Source organism: Aythya marila (genome assembly GCF_965140915.1).
Source record: "Aythya marila genome assembly, chromosome: 1".
Classification (NCBI taxonomy): Eukaryota; Metazoa; Chordata; class Aves; order Anseriformes; family Anatidae; genus Aythya; species Aythya marila.
In genome coordinates this window covers 136,553,019-136,573,308 of record NC_139042.1, presented here as the reverse complement: position 1 = coordinate 136,573,308, position 20,290 = coordinate 136,553,019, and the positions used below count along the sequence as shown (strand labels likewise).

At 39.2% G+C, this 20,290-nt stretch overlaps 1 protein-coding gene across 3 annotated transcripts in view; it reads left to right on the top strand.

Moving 5' to 3' along the window:
- The window catches only part of LRP6 (LDL receptor related protein 6), a 126,698-nt gene that overhangs the window by 74,420 nt on the left and 31,988 nt on the right, over positions 1–20,290 (top strand). For all 3 annotated transcript variants that reach the window (XM_082767653.1, XM_082767652.1, XM_082767651.1), the window contains 4 exons: positions 659–1,055; positions 1,557–1,728; positions 17,605–17,821; positions 19,488–19,777. In XM_082767653.1, coding sequence (XP_082623779.1) covers positions 659–1,055; positions 1,557–1,728; positions 17,605–17,821; positions 19,488–19,777 — 1,076 coding nt within the window. The remainder of the gene's footprint in view (positions 1–658; positions 1,056–1,556; positions 1,729–17,604; positions 17,822–19,487; positions 19,778–20,290) is intronic.

Here is a 20,290-nt window from a genome sequence, read left to right as displayed (position 1 = left end):
CTAAAAGCCAGCAAGGCTTTGATATGGAGTCATGTTGAGCTAAAGCACAAGATGCACTGTTATTTATCTTCATATGTTCAGGTAAGCTTGTTCTCAACAAGTCTGGGGAAAGCTGAAAGCCCTCCTGCTTTTTATTGTCACAAGGCAGCAATCAGTTCCCAAACCTGATTCCTCAAATAGGAGTTTCTCAAAGGAGATGTACATGTGGCATTACATTTCCCCCCTCTAAGGGTGTTGTTGAAATGTACAGCTTGTTTGTCACAGTTGTCCCCTATACCAACAACAGCAAATAGTAAATCATTTTCATCTAAGAGGCTGCAGACTATCTGTTATTTGCAAAAACTTGTAGCATATTCACTGCGTAACTATTTCAGTATGCTTGGAGGGAATTATGTGGATAGAAAACAGGTCCAACATGATACATTTTGGACAAGGAAATCACCATTGAATTTTCTCTATAAATACATCTGATTACTTCTGCAGAAGAATAACCTCATTTTTGAAGCCTTTTGAATGGAATTCTCTGCTGGTGCCCATCAGTTTGGCTAGGCCCTGTGAAATCAAGGTAGCTAGACTAGCTTGCACCAAATGGTAGAAAATCAGGTTCACCATTGCCTAGTGTTTGTAAGATGGTTTTGTTTTTCCCTTATGCATATAGGTGCCACTGAATTGCTGCTTCTAGCCCGCCGGACAGATTTGAGACGGATTTCATTAGACACCCCAGATTTTACTGACATTGTTTTGCCACTGGAGGACATCCGTCATGCCATCGCCATTGATTTTGATCCTCTGGAAGGGTACATCTATTGGACTGACGATGAAGTTAGGGCCATTCGCCGCTCATTTATCGATGGGTCAGGTAGCCAGTTTGTTGTCACAGCACAGATTGCTCATCCTGATGGCATTGCTGTGGACTGGGTTGCTCGAAATCTGTATTGGACTGACACTGGCACAGACCGTATTGAAGTTACAAGGCTTAATGGGACCATGAGAAAAATCTTGATATCAGAAGACCTGGAAGAACCCAGAGCTATTGTGCTGGATCCTATGGTTGGGTGAGGACTGTTCACAAGCGTTTTTTAAATATCAGTCATACAAAGAAGATATATATCTCTGTGTACCTGCATGTAGATAGTGGAATGCAATGAAAAACTTATTAGTCTTCAAAATGAAAATACTGTGCTCCTTTGAAAGTTAATGCTTTCAGGCAAATGCTCTAATGCTCTCTTCCAACTATTTAGCTTCTATGTCTTTAGGTTTTATTCTCTTATTTAAAACTTTTTTGGGGACTGTGTGGACTTCGTTTATTCTAGCTAATAGCATTTGTTATGTAGTCTTGCTCAATAGATTGATACAGTAGTTTTATGTAAAGGATTGGTGTGTTTACATGTCAATACTACTTTCTATGTGCTGAGCATCGTTATTTAAGTAAGGAAACATATTTGATACAAAAACTGACTTTTCTGTGTGCTGTGTGGTTTTGGGGAGTGGTAGTCCAGAAGAAGCTATGTGAATATTTAAAGTTCTGGTTGAATAAGATTTTATTTCCATTGCAGGTACATGTACTGGACTGACTGGGGAGAAATCCCAAAGATCGAGAGGGCAGCATTAGATGGCTCAGACAGGATTGTGCTGGTTAACACCTCACTTGGCTGGCCAAATGGACTGGCACTGGATTATGAAGAAAGCAAAATATACTGGGGAGATGCCAAAACAGACAAAATAGAGGTTTGTAAATGCACCTGCATTTTTAACTGCCTGGAGTTACAGAACATTTTCTAAGTGTTTAAATTCCGATGTAGTTCAAAAGGGCAATGGAATAATCATTGATTTCTGCTTTAAGAAACAATTCAGTTTTCTTTCTGGCTTTAGGCAAGCTACTTGCTTAGTCTTCTTTGATTTTTCTATCTGTAAAATAGAAATAATATCCATATAGTAGATCCCTCTTTTTAAGAATGTATGATAAGGTTTTGCTAAAGAAGTTGATTCTCAGGTCAGGAAAACTTATTGGGAGTAATGTTTGCAGATTAAACAAATTTATCTATTATTCTTCATGTTGTTCAGCTTAGTTGCAAGTAGAACATATTTTAAAGAAATAAATTCAATTTTACATATAATTACCTGTACTCCCCAAAACCTATACTTTGCATCTCCTTTGTTTTATTAGGGTTCCAACAAGGGGATAGATTTTGCTTTCTTTCTGCTATGTTCTTCTGAAACTTATTTGAAAACAAAAATGTTGTTTTTCCTCTTCAATACTGAAAATCTTGTGTTTATTTCGTTATATATAGCATCTATGGAACATATTTGACATTTATTATCTCTGTCAGGCTTTGAGAAAATAAGGTTTAGTATTTGTTCAGTTTGTTATCAAAAGACATATTTCTGTCTGGAAACAGGAGAGTTGGCTAGTGTCTGGCACATAGTAACAATGCCTAGTTTTGCTATATCCTGGTAGGTTTACCTTCCTCATTAAATTGCAACCTTCCTTAGTGAATCTTTAACATTACAAATATCTTTTAGTGTTTACCATGTTAGACACAGTATTTCCTCTAGCCTTAGACATTGTTTTATTTATTAATAATTTCAAATACATCAATTGGAAGTCATAGTCGTGTCTTAGAAGGTCACATAACTGTTTTTTCTCCTTCAGATTCAAAACAACTCCGCTCCAGCAAGGTGATTTGCTTCGAAGCATTCTTTGGGAGAGCCTGTGGGAGCATTTATTTTTTTGTCCTGAAAACAAAATTTATAGTCCATAATTCTGTAATTCACCCAAATTTTTACAAGCACTGAGAAAAGAGAGTTAAAGAGATTAAGCTATGCTTAAAGGTTTACTTATAACAAATTGAGCACTTCAGCCGTGATACTGCCTTGGACATGAATGTATTTTGCAAAAGAAAAGTCAGGCATTTTTCAGACTCATGCTTGCTAAAACACAGATTTTTTTCACCTGTTTCAGGGTTACTCAGAGCATGGTTCCATATTCACTGGTAATGATTCTGCTCAGTGCTGGATCAGTTTGTGGTAGAAATTTTCATCTAGATCAGGCATGAGCTTACTGCTTCAGTTCCGTCAAACTGGCTAGAAATACAATATGTTTATGCCAACAATGTGTGTGGCAGGTCAGAAGATATATGATCTGGCATAATTTCCAAAACTGCGACAATTTCCATTTCATTGTTTTTAAACCAATGTAAGCCAGCAGAATGAATTTGTCCCAGGTTTTCATGTAGTATCTATGCAGGACATCTGCAGAATATTTATGATCTTCAGGTTTCAGAATTACTAGTTATTTTTTCCTGTGAGGATACAAGTGTTTGAGTTATGATTATACAATTTGTTAACTGCTGTGGCTTAATCCAGCAGGCACAACACAGATGTTTGCTCACTTTTCTCCCTGCCCCTTAGTGCGTTGGTGGGAGAGAATTGAAAAAGGTAGAAGTGCAAGAACTCATGGGTTGAGATAAAGACAGTTGAATAAGAGAAGGAAAAAAATTTAAAGAATTGGTGCACAACACAGTTTCTCACCACCAGCCAAACCTTGCCCAGACAGTCCCTGAGCAGTGGCAGCCCCACTGGCCAACTCCCCACCTTTTCAGAGCTGAGCGTGACGCCGTATGGTATGGGGTATCCATTTAGCCAGTTGGAGTCAGCTGTCCTAGCTCTGTTCCCTCCCAGCTCTTGGTGCACCCCCAGCCTCCTTGCAGGCAGCACAAGAAGTAGAAAAGTCCTTGACTCTGTGTAAGCACTGCTCTGCAACAGCTAGACACTTGGCTTGTTCAGCCCGGAGCAGAGGAGGCTGAACGGAGGGAGGGCACTGGGACAGGCTCTCCAGAGCAGTGGTCACACCCCCGAGCCTGCTGGAGTTCAAGAAGCATTTGGAAAATGCTCTCAGACATAGGGTCAGATTTTTGGGTGCTCCTGTGTGGAGCCAGGAGTTAGAATCCATGATCCTCATGGGTCTGTTCCAACTTGGGATATTCTAGGATTCTATGAACTAAAAACGTCAGTGTGATATCACCACTATTTTCATCCTAAATCTAACACTGTACAGCTACAGTGAAGATAACTAACTACCTCAGACAAAACCAGGGCATTAACATCTTATTGTGCAGAAAATCTTGAAAAAGCCTGGCTAAAACCTTTAAAGCAAGAGAAGAAATATTGCAGCTTTTGTTTGCCATTTCTGGATTTTAGGTTTCTGTTTTTTTTTTTAATCACTTTACTTGCAGAATGTGTCAATTTAGAGGGATGTGACAGAGGTCTATAAAATCAAAAGAAGTATGTAGAAGGTGTCTAGGACTCAGCCTTTTTCGACAGAAGCATTTGGAATTGATACAGACAGGTGTTAGGTACAAAACAAATAAAAGCAGGTGGTTCTTCAGACTGTGTGGTAAGTTGTGGAAACACTTGTGGATTTTTAAAGCTTACTTGTGGTATTGGGAAGACTAGGATATATATGTCTGTGGATGGGAATTCCACTGAAATTTACTAATAAATAAATCTGCTTTCTGAACCACAATTCACTGAACTGTAAATTGTTGGAGAATCAAAGACTCCTTTTGAGAATTTTGAGTTGGTTATTTTCTTAAGCTGTTCTGTAGGTATATGTTTTTTATTCCCTGAGACAAGATACCAGGATGGGTGGACCTTTGGGTTGACCCCATCCAGCCTCTCTGTGTTCCTGTGTTGAGGTCATTTTTCTATTTGTTGAAGCTTTGGAGAGTCTTTATTTTGTTAGTTTGTTGTATTACCCTGAGAAAAAACTCATATTCTTCCTTTGACATAATATTGCTGCTTGCTTACCACACTTCAGAAGGATAGAAATGGGCTGAAAATTGATGACCTCTGATAGTGATAGATAGGAGTGCAAGTTTATTACAGCTGCTGTAATTATAAAAGCATGGAAAGGCTTTCTAGGATGAAGAGATGTTCATCTGAGAGAATGGTTTGGTCCTACTTAAGTATGTTGTTTTTTCTCAAATATGCTAAGTAATGCAAATATAGTGGTAAGTCTCTTTATTGGTGAATCTTAGTGAATTTTCCCCATGATCTTGTGTGGTCTTTGTATTCTTTTATACCAGATTGACAGTGTTATGGTAGGCTACAGAAATCTCAGATTATAATGACATAATCTAAATCTGTAATATCTAAAATATTACTAACATTTCAAGTCTTCCTTTTTCCTCCCACTGCCTTTCTCTCCTATGGCAACCATGAATCCTGAGGAGATTTGTAACACTTTCCCTGCCCTTCCCATCCTCTTTTTATAGCTGTTTAGTAGAAGATGCTTTGACCTTCAGTAAATGTTTTAAACTTACATTTGGGGAAAGTACAGTGGAGGAGGTGCAACAATGAGGATGTTTGTGACAGGATCAAAATACGAGACTTGGGACTGAACATGCAGATATCTGAGTATATGCCTGGTCCTTGCTTTGCTTGTATGTGTCTGTATGTATTTGGGATGAGGACTGGGGGGGAGAAGCAGGAGAAACATGTTTGTATACCAAATCTATTGTGCTTAAGTACAGTTTCATACATGATTTTAAACAGTCTTTTTTTTTATTTTTTTCTCCGGTATGTAGGATTTTTCAGAACCATGATTTAATTGCAGCATTACTAAAATTAACGTTTCTTGCAAGCTGTGTTCCTCATTTGTTTGTGCCACGTATGAGCTTTTATTATTTATTTTTTATGCACTGATTCATGCTATGCTGTTCTGGAGCCCCCAGACGATAATAAAGCATCAGCAGGGGTTAATGGAGACTGGTAGGGGGTACAGCAGGGAGCTTTTGTTCCCATTTTATCTGGCAGCCTGCAGCAGGCAGAAGCAGGCTGTGGCTCAACAGCTTCGTCATTTATCTCGGTCAGGTTTCACTGCTGATAAACTTCTATTGAAATGGATGGCTGCTATTGTGCTTACCAGTAGGGAAGATTTCTCATTGACTTGCTGCAGGTTTAAAGCATTTTCCTGTCGTGCTATGAGGTTAAAAATGTATGATCTGCTCTGTTGAATTGGTCTTATGTTTTCCTGCTCAAGTGAATATTTGTGTTCTGAGCACGTACACTACCTGTTTTAAGGCATAGGTTGGATATAAAATGGTCAGCAAAACCTCATATTGATAAAGCAATTATAAATGGCTGTGTGTCTGTGTGGTTGTATGGATTAAGAGGAAATAATAATGATATAGCTGATTTCTCACAATTTTTCTGCCTATGCTTCATTTTTCTTTATTCATCTTCTTTCCTGTTCTTCATTCTCAGAGCCAGAGATGTCATCCGCTTACACCTACTAGTGGTGAGTTTAAAGACAGAATTCTCTGCCTCCTATACAGATGCAACCATTATAAAGTGGTTTCTGAATGCAGCTCTAACTTAAAGTGTTTCTGCATTCCCAAATTTATTAGCCATGCCTAGCATTACTATCTCTTAATCCTCGTGATTAATGTGGAAAGTCTTATATCCTGCTGTTTTTCAGCGTAAGTACACACAAGCTTTCAGAACCCAGCTTTGTCAGACAACAGAAAGCGGATGCCACTAAGACTTTTTTTGAGCACAAAAATCTTGAACAGAGAAGACCTTTTTGTCTTTGACCCAGGAGCTAATAGCTTGGCATCTAGAGAATGCTCTAATTCACATTCTAATCCTGAAATTGCAGGGCTACATTTTCCTCCGATGACAGCTCCCTCAATTTTACCACCACCCTAATAAGGAAATTTTTTTTTCTAAACATTCACCATTTATTTTCCGACTGATAAATTTTTTCATGTTCTATATCTTTGTATTGTGAAATGCTGATGTCCTGCAAGCCTGATTATTAATCCTACCCCATCCACCCCATATTGAAACAGAGGTTTGAATATTGAGAGGCAGAAACTATTGAATTCCAAGCTGTTGAACACATCTGCTTTTGTGAACTTGCATTAAGCTGAAGCAAATACTTGAAGTTGCTTTGCTTCTTAATTCTGGCCACAATGCATTGCCCACCTGGTTTGGATGGTTGTGGCACATGAGAACTTCATTCAGCAAAGAACACCAAGTATGTGCTGTAGGGGGTATGGGAAGATCTCCCTCCAACATCCATGTTTCAGAAGTTTAAAGCTTACTTTGTCAGGGAATTTCCACTATTTCTTAATACCTGCTAGGCCTGCATTAAGAAATTGTTACTCTAATACATCTTTCAAAAACCTACAATTTTATTTAAAACAACAACAACTACAAAAACTTTATATTTTGCATATTTTTCACTTGGGAGGTTTCTTCTGAACTTCTGAATTAACTTAGGGAAGAACCAAATTTCAGGATGCAGTTCAAGCTAGGAAAACTATAATACAAAGTAAACAAATAACAGCTACAGATCACGTACAGGTAGTCTCCTGACTGTTGAAGACTGGGATACAATAATTTGAGTAGCCTCTTACCCTTGGACTGTAAATGTCCAACCAAGGCTTTCGGACACTGTAAGTTTGTTTAAAAAATTAAAAAAAAATGTGTATATATATATTTGGCTTTTGAGCATGGTACTACACAATTGTCACTTAGAATTATACTTTTTGCAGCTGTTCAAAGTGTTTTAATATGAAAGTTTAAAAAAATGCATTTAAAATATTCATGCCAGTTTAGATTCAGGAACATTAAAAAGTCAAGTTTGTATTGCCTTTCATAAACTGAGTATATTTGAAAAAAACTGAAATTTGCAAAGTGATTATTGAGGCAGCCATTACAAAACACTTTGGTTGATGAGTTCTTAGAGAAGTCCCCATGGATCTGCTGTGAACAGCAGACTGTTCTTTAGGGAACAGATGAGAGGTTCCCAGCACCTCACAGCAGACAGAGGACACAGCAGGAAGGATTTTGGGTAGACAGAGCCAGAACTCGTGTCCAAGTTGATCTGGGTACCAAGCATGGTATTTTTCTAACCAGTGAAATTACTGCCTTAAAAATAATGTGATGATATAGAAAACATGGATGAGTCCTATTATAAAAGGACCTATTTTTTAAGAGCCTGGAGTGGCTACGTCAGATTCAGATGTCCACTCTTGAGTTATGTTTGATCCTAGAAGTCATGCTGGCTTCTACTACCTTCTTGCACATTATCGTTAATAGTAAAAGTGTACCTTTCTCAGACTTGGTTGTTGCTTACATTTGAACAACTTGACTTAAACTTTTCAATGTGAAAACTGAGGTGCTTCTACAACCTTTGGTTACAGATGAGCAGTCCTGTTTTGCTAATAATAGCTCCGTAAACGTCATGGCTCCCAGTGGACTGGTGTGGAACTGATTGAACTACAACCTTTGGATTTCACTAATGTGTCATACATGCTTCCTAGGAGTTAAGAAATTGCATTTTAGTTGACACTATTTTCTCATCTAGAGAGTAATAAGCCTCTACCAGCAGTCAGTGTTGGTTACCTAAGGGAAAACACAACAATTCCTTGAACTAAAATAACTAGAGACATTATCTGAACTCACTGAGAGCCCAACACACTTAAAAACAATATTTGAAGGCAAGCTGGGGAGTGATGTGAATAGATATTGAGCTAGCTTTTGCATTTCTGATTCAGCTGGGTGATGATTTGTCAGTCTACCATTTTCCCTTACCCTGCAATATTCTGGCTTCTCTCCCCTCCAAGCTTAGTCACATTGCTGCACCAAAAAAAAACACTGGGATGGTCCTTGTGATCCTTCTTAATAATCATTCAGCTTGCTTTACACAGTTTTGTTGCTGTTTATTTGGCACCAGGATCTTGTAGTCCTAATCTATTTTTCCCTGATACTGTCCATAACGCAACTTTGCCAAGGTCTAATGTGAAAAAAAAGGGACTATGGAAAAGTTAATACTTTCTGTTAGCCTGGTAAATACATATGTTGGAATTACAAGCTTTTGGGCATGCAGAAACTAGGAATTTAAGTGATTTTGCTAAAAGAACTGTTGAATCAATTTAACAGCTTACTACCATCAAAAGTGGAAAGCATCCCAGGGTCCTTCCTAGTTTGTGCTGGCTTAGTCACTCATTGGACTGTTCTATGAACCAGTTGGACTTGGTAAAACAGCAGAAAACACCCTTTTCTTTTTCCTCTACAAAAACAATCAAACGAAAAAAAAATCAAGTATAGTTACTCATGGAGGAGTTAGTTACTCATAGAGGAGTCTGGCAAGCACCAAGTTCAGCAGAGAGCTTGGTAAAAATAAGAAGTTCCTTAGGGGATGGTACTGGAACTAAGTCCCTTGGGAATGCAGAGGAGAGAACAGGGGCTTTTGCCCATGTTCAAGAGCATTAGAAGTTGTGTTGCCAAACTTAAAATTTTTAAAATTGTCTCCCAAAACCACCATGGAGGTTCATGTTGGTTTCAGCTAGCTTACTTTGCTTCCTGTGAAGTATGAATATAGCGTTCTTGTGAAGTATGAATATAATTACTCATCAGACTTAGCTTACAAATGGTAAGCTGCAAAATTGCAGTAATTAGCCTACTTTTGATCCTCTGTTTGTACCCATATTCTCTTATTCTCTTTTAGCCTATGCCCACATAACAGAATACCCTCAGACCATTGCTGCTCCACCTTGTGTATTTATAAAAAAAAATAATTTCCATAGCCAAGCATCTTCATTTACCTATGAAAATCTCTTCTCATCCTGTTCATTTCAGCTCATTTTTTGTCTTAGCCTGCTCTTCATAAATGCAGGATTTTTTTTTGTATTGCATGAGATTTCCTACAAGGTGTCATAGTTGATTGTCACAGTGGTAATAAATGTAAACTCTTTTCTTTGTCTTCTTATCACTTCACCTGACTTCCAACATTTTTATTGAAAACTCAACTTTTTTTTTTTCTTTTCCTAAAATTAGATTCCACTATCGAGAAAATAATTCTGTTGTTGGCGTCAATTGATCAGGGAGCTAGGAAAGTTGTCCTATTATGAAAGAAATGGGCTTGTACAGTGTCTGTAGTATGATAGAAAGGTCTATTTATGAAATTAATCTCTTCTGTTTCTGCATATTTATCTTCACTACAGTCCTATTAGGAATATTATCCATGCTCAGGGAAAATAATATTTTGAATTCTTTGGAAAAATAATTAGAGCTCAAAAAGAAATAGAGGGTGTTGGGAACTGTTAAATTAAAAATTGGTAATGGATATTATAGAACAATTTGTAGTAAGAAATTGTAGAGTTGGCCGGAGGCACTCTGTTTCTGAAGCAAATATAAAGGGCTCCAGGTATCCTTTCTGTTTATTTCTCAGAATTTTACTTCAGTGAAGAGACATCTTTCCATTTTGTATCTGCAATGCTTCTTGCCTCTTTGGAATAGGGGGAAAATGCTGTTGCCAGTAAGTTAATGGCATTAACAGAATGATTTCCTTAAAATAAGTTTGAAGTTTTGACTGCTCAGCCAAATGGGGTATATAGTTGATCGTGTCTTTTTTTTTTTTTTTTTAATGGGAAGACTAATAAAATTAGAAATTTAGACAAGATGTCTAATTTTTCCTCTTTTTGAGGTGCTGCTTTATAGCAGGTCTATGTTTTAATTGTGTGATATTACTGCAGCCACAACAGTAAAATCATTCTGGTCTGGTCTGATCATGTTGCTTAAAAAAGCAAGATGGAAATACATAGTTCACTAAATCAGACTGAAAAAAATGTTAATGTGATGTTCAGAAGGCATTCTAGCTATCTTTCAAAGTTGTTTTTGAGAGATGCTGTCCCACTTTTCTTTTTTCCTTAATCAAATAGATTTAATGAGTTAGTGTTGTTTTTCACTTCTCTGATATAGTAAGATTCACATACATTTAGGTGGAAGATGAATAGTCACATCCTTGATTAGCAGTGTCATGAACTGAGTCAATGAGTTTCATCAAAGAAACAGTACATGTAAGTATTTATCATTGCATAATATAGGCTGAAATAACTAAGCTTAAACCTTGAATATTTCTTAACTATTTTAGGTATAATTCAGGCCTTGCTCAAGATCTTCTGTGTTATTTAGAAATATATATATATATATATATATTTATATATATATATATGTATTGAATTTGGTATCTCATAGCTGTCTTAGAGTAACACTTTTTTGCAAACATCTTATGCAGAACAGTAGTGTTAATGGTCAACTCACTAAAAACTGACTTTTTCACCTCATTGCTTTTCAATTATTTCTGTTCCTAGAATGCATTAACAAGAGCAATGCTGAAATTGTGGAGGTGGTAATGCTTTCTCATCTGTTTCTGCTCTTCCAAACTATTGCAAGAAACCCAACTTGCTGTTAAAGTGACTTGAGATTTTAATGTCTACTCAGGAAGAGTTGTCCATCTTCCCCCTTTCCCCTTTATCCCCCCCCCCCCCGATATTTCCTTTGCATAAGTCTGTGCCAAATGGCTTCCTTTATTTGTTTTTGTTTTTTTTTTTTTTTTTAGTGCCGTAAGGTTAACTCTATATTCTTGTAAGTGATCTTTAATTTTTTGAAGATACAGTGGTACCAGTCATTGTTTGTAAATTGTTTTTTGATTATTGGCTTCTTCTATTCAAAACATCCTGAGAGAGCGCATAGTATGCATGGTATTTAAATGCTTCCTGATTATTTATAAGTACACCTAAAATTAAACTGTACTCATGAATTAAGGTGAAAGACAACAGTTTGCACATTCTCACCCTGCTTATGGAACTGGGTTAATTATGCGTCAATCCTATCAGCTTTGTATAATTGTCTCCCAAATTTGTATTGGAAAGTGTGCTTTTCCTAGTGCCTGCATGCTGTCTTCTCCTTCTGGAGCTGTCGATACTGAAGCTGTGTAGCACCTTGTAGACATGGGCTCTTGTGCTTGATGTTGGTCTAAGTATGGCCTAACTGGTGGAAGGGGATGGGGAGCAGGATGTGGCCCTCACTATCCATGAAGAACTGGTTGGTGACCTGCTATGGCACTTAGATGTGCACAAGTCGATGGGGCCGGATGGGATCCACCCAAGGGTACTGAGGGAACTGGCAGAGGAGCTGGCCAAGCCACTATCCATCATTTATCAGCAGTCCTGGCAATCGGGGGAGGTCCCAGTTGACTGGTGGCTAGCAAATGTGACGCCCATCTACAAGAAGGGCCGGAGGGCAGACCCAGGAAACTACAGGCCTGTCAGTTTGACCTCAGTGCCAGGAAAGCTCATGGAGCAGATCCTCCTGAGAGTCATCATGCAGCACTTGCAGGGCAAGCAGGCGATCAGGCCCAGTCAGCATGGGTTTATGAAAGGCAGATCCTGCTTGACGAACCTGATCTCCTTCTGTGACAAAGTGACGTGCTTGGTGGACGAGGGAAAGGCTGTGGATGTGGTCTACCTTGACTTTAGCAAGGCTTTTGACACCGTTTCCCACAGCATTCTCCTCAAGAAACTGGCTGCTCTTGGCTTGGACTGGCGCACGCTTCGTTGGGTTAGAAACTGGCTGGGTAGCCGGGCCCAAAGAGTTGTGGTGAATGGAGCCAAGTCCAGTTGGAGGCCAGTCACTAGTGGCGTCCCCCAGGGCTCGGTGCTGGGGCCGGTCCTCTTTAATATCTTCATTGATGATCTGGATGAGGGCATCGAGTGCACCCTCAGTAAGTTCGCAGATGACACGAAGTTAGGTGCGTGTGTCGATCTGCTCGAGGGTAGGAAGGCTCTGCAGGAGGACCTGGATAGGCTGGACCGATGGGCTGAGGTCAACTGCATGAAGTTCAACAAGACCAAGTGCCGGGTCCTGCACCTGGGGCGCAATAACCCCAAGCAGAGCTACAGGCTGGGAGAGGAATGGTTGGAGAGCTGCCAGGCAGAGAAGGACCTGGGAGTGATGGTGGATAGTCGGCTGAATATGAGCCAGCAGTGTGCTCAGGTGGCCAAGAAGGCCAACGGCATCCTGGCTTATATCAGAAACAGTGTGGCCAGCAGGGCTAGGGAGGTGATCGTCCCCCTGTACTCAGCTCTGGTGAGGCCGCACCTCGAGTACTGTATTCAGTTTTGGGCCTCTCGCTACAAGAAGGACATGGAGGTGCTTGAGCGGGTGCAGAGAAGGGCGACGAAGCTGGTGAGGGGCCTGGAGAACAAGTCCTACGAGGAGCGGCTGAGGGAGCTGGGCTTGTTTAGCCTGGAGAAGAGGAGGCTCAGGGGCAACTTAATCACTCTCTATAGGTACCTCAAGGGAGGCTGTAGTGAGGTGGGGGTTGGTCTGTTCTCCCACGTGCCTGGTGACAGGACGAGGGGGAATGGGCTTAAGTTGCACCAGGGGAGTTTTAGGTTAGTTGTTAGGAAGAACTTCTTTACTGAAAGGGTTGTTAGGCATTGGAACAGGCTGCCCAGGGAAGTGGTGGAGTCACCATCCCTGGAGGTCTTCAAAAGACGTTTAGATGTAGAGCTTAGGGATATGGTTTAGTGGGGACTGTTAGTGTTAGGTCAGAGGTTGGACTCGATGATCTTGAGGTCTCTTCCAACCTAGAAATTCTGTGATTCTGTGATTCTGTAACAGGAGCAGACAGTTTCTGTTTTTAGCATCCCCTCAGTACTGTGGATATGCGCTGGTGTGCCTCTGCCTAGCCTCCCCTACAACTGGCCTTGGTCTGCTAGCCCTGAGCACAGGCTGCTGGTCCTGTTTGGAGCCCTGTGCAGCTTTGCCAGGGCTCCCACATTAGCTCTAACCAGAGCTGAATATTATTTTCACAAATGAGGCAGGTGTAATGATTGAGATCTAGACTTAAACCAATCAAATAACATATGTAAATTACCAAACATTCAAACTTATTAGAAAGGTAAATTCACTGCATTAGTCTATTTGTCACAGTTACTACTAGCATTCAAGAGTGAATTGAATCCAGGGTATCTGGCAGCAAGAAAGACCCTTAGAAAATATCACTTTGCAATCCAGTCTGTAGCTTTAATATAGAAACAATGCTTCAAAGATTTTTTATCGTTAGTGTAGACTGTTAAATACAGCATCTTAAAATATGAACACATTTTCATCACCAGTTCATCTATTTGAATATGTTGCATTTTTGAGGCCATAGGTTTGTATTCATTATTGTTCTAGGATAAACAAAACTCTTATCCTACAAGCAGGCTGTTTGACATTTCTCTGAGGCTGTTTAATTTTTGTACTTCGTTTAATTTTTTTTTTTTTTTTTGTGCAACTTCTCACTCTTTCAGTAAAGGTAGTGTTTGTGGTTATGCCACATCTGTTTCCTGTTGTAGTCTATGTAGTCTATATTCTCACTGTGGTTTGCAGTATTCAGAATGTGAAACCCACACCACATTGTGGTTACAGCAGCATAAACCACTGGAAGCACTGCCTCACAGTAGAAGGTGGGTTTCTCACAGGGGGATTTAGTGGTGCTATGCTTCACTGTGGTCAGCTGATCCATCTGGGCCAGAGAAAGGGAATGAATACATAAAGCGGTATCAGCTGGGACTCGATTGTCACCTGATTTTCAGTCCATAGGAAGATTGTGCTAAACTTCTTTGGAGTGCATTGATTACTGATTGTGTCTTTTTATTTGTGTCATTTATTATATATGTTTTATGTGTCATCCCTATATCCCTTGTCACTTTCCATCCGCCTTACACCAGACTGTTTGATACTGTAGCCTATTGAAGAAATTCTATTCAATTCTCCTAAAATACAGCCAAAGAGAGTGTAGACAGCATGGTGCCATGAAAAAAAATTCCTATGATGGTACCCAGCTGCTAGTGAACAGATGTTGATATTAAATAATATCACACAGATGTGTGATATCAGGTAAGATTGCAGTGACAGAAGGGCAGCAGGTATGTGTAAGTATTTTCACATAAGTGTCTGTTTGGTCTAGCTGGCATAAAGCTGGCTTTCAAAATAACCTGTATGTGGCAAAGCACAAATTTAATATAAGCAGATAGTTAATATTCAAGTCCTCCCATCTCTTTTCCTGAGTTTCAGAAGCTTATTTAAAGTTTACCAGAGAAAGTTCACCTTACACTGTATGCCTTCCAGCTAATTCTTTTAGCTGGTAGTTAAGCACTCCCTAAATACAGAAGTTTATTCTTTTTATAAGTACAAGGCAAAAAGTGTAGTAGCTTAAGATAGCGCTTCGTGGTAGTGATATTTTGCTGGTTATTACTGTGTTTTCAGTCAGCTTTGCAACATCCATCAGTTCCACATAGCTGGTTGGTTTGCTTAGCAAGCACTAATTGCCATATATTAATTAGTTGCAAGCAAATGGCTTGTCTCAGTAGTTTAAAGGGGAGGGGGAAACAAGTCATCCTAGAAATTTAAGAGGTGTGTCGTGGTTGGAGAGGGGGTGGTAGGCAAAGGGGATCAACAGTTTTCTTGGTGGTAGTGATGGTTTCTTAAAGAGGTAGTGGGGTAACGCATTGTAACTCATGGTTTACCTTATGGATGTTAAATGTGGGTCCCTCGTTCTAAAGTTAACCATTACTCTGTTGTTTAGCAACCTCATTTATCAAAACAGAACACAGGAGGCATGCTGCTAGGAAATGAGAGAGAGCCAGCAGATGCTGACAATTTCTGAAATAGAATAAATGGAAGAGCAGAGCTTGTTTTCAAAAGGAAGTCCAGAAATTAGGCAATTATGCTGGGCTCTGAGCCCAGCTAAACAATCTGTGATAGGAAAAGCTGTGTTTGGAATTGGTTATCAGTGTAAAGGACAAGTTGCAGCTTTAGGATGGTAAATGCACCCTAGTACAAAGTGAAGCTGCCAAGTACTGTGCTTGACTCTCAAAAGTATCTTAGTGAGAACACAGGAAAAAAAAGTTTCACCAGGTAATGGTCGTCTTATTTTTTGTGAAGCATGTGCATTAGTGCATGTGTAGAAGCTTGCTGTATATACTACTAGACCGAAGATTTTTTGGTAAGCCAATTCCACAGAGTAATTATAAGCTGTTTAAAACATGGAGCTTATTCCTACAAACCAACAAGCATGCAAAGCCTCTTTCATATTTCTGTAGGAACTGTGCTTGTAAAGATTTGATTCTCATTCTAACATACTGAGAGTAAATATAATAGCATTTACAAGTTTGACAGAACACAGATTTAAGGTAGAATTTAATTATTCTGAAGATTATAACATTTTCTTCCACTTTTTAAGTAAACTTTAAAATAGTTTATTTTATTAATCTGCGCATTATGCCATGTGCAGAGAAAGGTATGGGTTCCATTTCTGTTTCTCTATTCCTTTCCTCACTCCCCATCTGCTCTCTGATAGGCAAAGGTAAGGGGCGCTCTCCAAGCTAGCCTTTTCATTTCTCATATGCTAGGAAATTCTTCTGGCAGCAAAACATCATCCATCTAGCCAAGTTATTAATCCAATTGATCCTGAAGGTTGTTATTGTTCAAATCTTTGTATTTGAGCCATGGGAAGAATGAGTAATCACACAGACTTGTCTATGACTATCCAATTCCACTAAGGTAAGGGTAAGAGAGAGATCTGAAAACAGCAGTATAGTAAGTCACCCCTTTTCAGTTCTTAAGTTGGAACATCCTTGGGATGTGGGAAGGGTGTATTAATGTTTCAGGGATTAGTGTGCTACTTTGAATATTTGGTTTGAATTTTGTGAATCACATTGCTTTGGGAAGTTCTTACAATAAGGAGATTTTTTTTTTTCCTTTTTTTTTTTTTTTTTTTTTTTTTTTTGGAAGGGTAGTATGCATGACTGCTAAAATGTTTCCTATAAAATTAGAACAAGTAGAAATACTTCAGAAGGAACTTCTCTATATATCCTGCTTCGTAATCCTATAAAACTGCAGTGCCGAATCATTTTTAAGCTTCTCAAAATATAACTCTCCACTTCAATATGGCATTTTTTATAATAATACTTGGCATTCATAAGGTACTTGATCACTTAAACATGCATACCTATGTTTAATTAATCCTTTTGGTGCCTCTTTGAGGAAGTTAGGTATTACTTCTTCCTAGCAATACAGGAAAATGACACAGTGAATTCAAGTGTTTTGATCAAAGGCGTGCAATTATTTACAGAGTGTTAGTGTTCCTTCTAGCGCAAAAAAACACTGAACTTGATTGTGGAGAATGTAAAACTGGTTCTTTGTTTAGATTTGGAAGTATGATTCTATAGATCTTCTTATTTGGCTCCCAGAATTTGTGGGGCCTCCTCTTATTGCTATCTGTAACCTGGACTAAGCTCATTTGGGGAGGGACTGTGGACTACAACATGCTGAGCTAGGACTCCCTAACATTGTAAGCTTGTCTTCATTTGTGTAAAACACAGCATCTCCCATTTAAAACTGAGCCAAGAGAGGTAAGTCAGAAATAAAAGAGAAACAATGTGTAACAGGCACACATAATATAGTTTGTAAAGCAAATATAAGGAGTGTTGTGTTATTATTTCACATTATGATCTGCTTATGAGAATAGCCTTAATATGTAAGGCTATGCATAAGGGATCCTCCATGGCTTTTAAAATAACTACCTGTTAAAATAGTCTTGTTTCATTAGGTTGCTGTGTAACATTGATAGCACTTCAGTGGGTCGGAGATTATTTTTGAGTTTGTGGTCTAAATGTGGAGCAGGTAATTAATCACTGATAAATAGCAACAGAATTATTCTGTATATATGGAAATGTTTGTGTTCATGTGTATCCATAGGTCATGAATGCTGATGGAACTGGGAGAAGAGTTCTGGTGGAGGACAAGCTGCCTCATATCTTTGGATTCACGCTGCTGGGAGACTATGTTTATTGGACAGACTGGCAAAGACGCAGTATTGAACGTGTACAAAAACGAACAGCAGAAAGAGAGATCATCATAGATCAACTGCCTGATCTAATGGGCCTCAAAGCTACAAATGTCCGCCAGATAATTGGTGAGTGAGAATGCAAATAAGGCCGGTAAAATAAAATAAGAAATTTCAGCAATGCTCTTCTAGAGGTATCACTTTATACCAGGTCAGATTTTTAGAAATGGGCAGAATCCAGTTTTTCACCTAATGATTGCAGTTCAATGGCATGGGGTAGGTATTTTGTGAGGTCCTTCAGTTCTCTAACTTGGCAGAATAACAAGATGGAAAACAAACAAGCCACCCCCAAAATAGGTAATTTTCTACTGCTTCGGTAACTGGAGTATCTCATAGGTTCAAGACTATCCTGGATCCAATAAGAAGAGAAGAAGAATCGAGGAAAATGAGGACTTCTCTTTTTAACAGCCAGCTATTAGATTAGCCTAGCTGGTTATGAAACTGCAGCTGTAGCAGATTTTCATCCTGCGATCTGAACGTTGGTTTGCAAAAGCTAAGAATGAGCCTGTTAGTCTGTTCACTGCTTTTCATATGAATACTGCAAAATCATCTTTAACAATAACTAGAAGTACTTCTGTCCTGTGGTGTCTGTGGAATAAATATGCAGGATCTAGCTTTAAATTGGCTTCCAAAATACTGGTAGCAGCAGAGCTGTGGCATCACCAAGATCATCACATTCCCTGAATATCCTGCTTTGTGTGTAGGGCTTGCAGTTTCTTGCTGCCATGTCTGGATTGTACCCCAGGGAATTAGTTAAATGTAGTTGACATGTATCTTTGCATTGCTACTACCACATTAACGTGCCCAAAGGCACATGTGTTTTAAAAACAGCCCTCTTTCCAGCTGTATGGCTAATTGAGCTTGGTAGTGGTGGGTGGATTTCCAGCATGTGCAAGTACACATCTTAGTATTGTGAAGAGCTGTTTTACCAGCATCCTGGAGAAAAGAGGCCATTAAATGGATGTGAAAATTGTATAATGGCTTTGATTAGAAGGGACCTTAAAGACTACCTAGTTCTAGCCCCTCTTCCATGGGCTAAGACACCATGGGAACAAGTTGCCCAGAGCCTCATTCAACCTTGCCTTGAACATCTCCAGGGATGGCGCACCCACAGTTTCTCTGGGCAAACTGTTCTCGTGCCTCACCACCCTCTGAGTGAGGAATTTCTTCCTTATATCTAAATCTACCGTCTTCCACTTTAAAACCATTACCCATTGGCCTACCACTACGTGCCCTTGTAAAAAAAAAAAAAAAAAAAAGTCCCTTTCCAGCTTTCTTGTAGACCCACTTTAGGTACCATAAGGGGACCTACAAGAAAATAATCTCAAAATTTTCCATCTCTGGGAACACAATTGCAGTACGTAACTGGATCAGTGTACTGTGAAAGGTGTCAGAAATTTTGTTTGCTTTCTTATATACTTCCCTACTTCCCCTCCCTTCAGCACTTGTGTTGTTAATCAGGATCACCTACAGTTGTTGGAGTCTAGATCCCATCCCCTGTTGCTGGGTTTGTTTTATGGGATCAGGGAAAGAAGTGCAGGCTTTCCAGCCATATAGAGCAACATCCTTCCAAAGAACTAGAGGAAACAAGAATGAATTAATTCAGAGAACAAAAGGTGAAAAATTGTATGTATTTCTTAAAGGCCTCATATTTGTTGATAGATGTGAGAAATGACTTCATCTTCCAAATGAAGTCAGTTTGTAATGATTGCTTTTGCTTTTGTTGCGTGCTTAGGTACAAACCCATGTGCAGAGGATAACGGCGGTTGCAGCCATCTCTGTCTGTACAGACCACAAGGCCTTCGCTGCGCTTGCCCGATAGGCTTGGAGCTCATCAATGATATGAAGACCTGCATTGTCCCAGAGGCTTTCCTGCTGTTTTCTCGGAGAGCAGATATCAGACGGATCTCTTTAGAAACGAACAACAACAATGTCGCTATTCCACTCACCGGAGTTAAGGAAGCTTCTGCTCTAGATTTTGATGTGACAGATAATCGAATTTACTGGACTGACATTTCATTGAAGGTAGAGATGAAAGATATTTCCAGTTATTCTGTGTTGGCTATAAAGTTGCCGTAAGATTCTTGTGATAGTTAAGAGTGGATTGACAAATATGGTTTACAAGATTCAAGAGAGAGGTAGAACTGGTTCTACCTACAAAAGGCATATATGTTCACTATACTAGCAGTATTCTCTCATGCAAATAATTTATATCTAATGTGTACATTTTCATATAAAGAAGAAGCTTGAAAAAATAAAGCTTTTTGGCAGAAAGCAGAGTGGAGTGCCAAGGGTCAGGTGGCTTTGTGGACGACAGATGTTTTGTCAAACACTTTGAGTGGGTAAAAGCCATGTTTTGGGTCAGAAAATGAAAATAGGTCTTACCTGTTCATTAACTCACATAACTATTGCATGTGAGACATATTAGAAGTCACAGGCTTTGTAAACCAGGTCTAGGCTCTAGACTAACCAAAGGAAAAAAAAGGGTTGAAAGGAGATGTTTAAATGTGGTGGCTGATGGAGTGACAGAAATCTGTC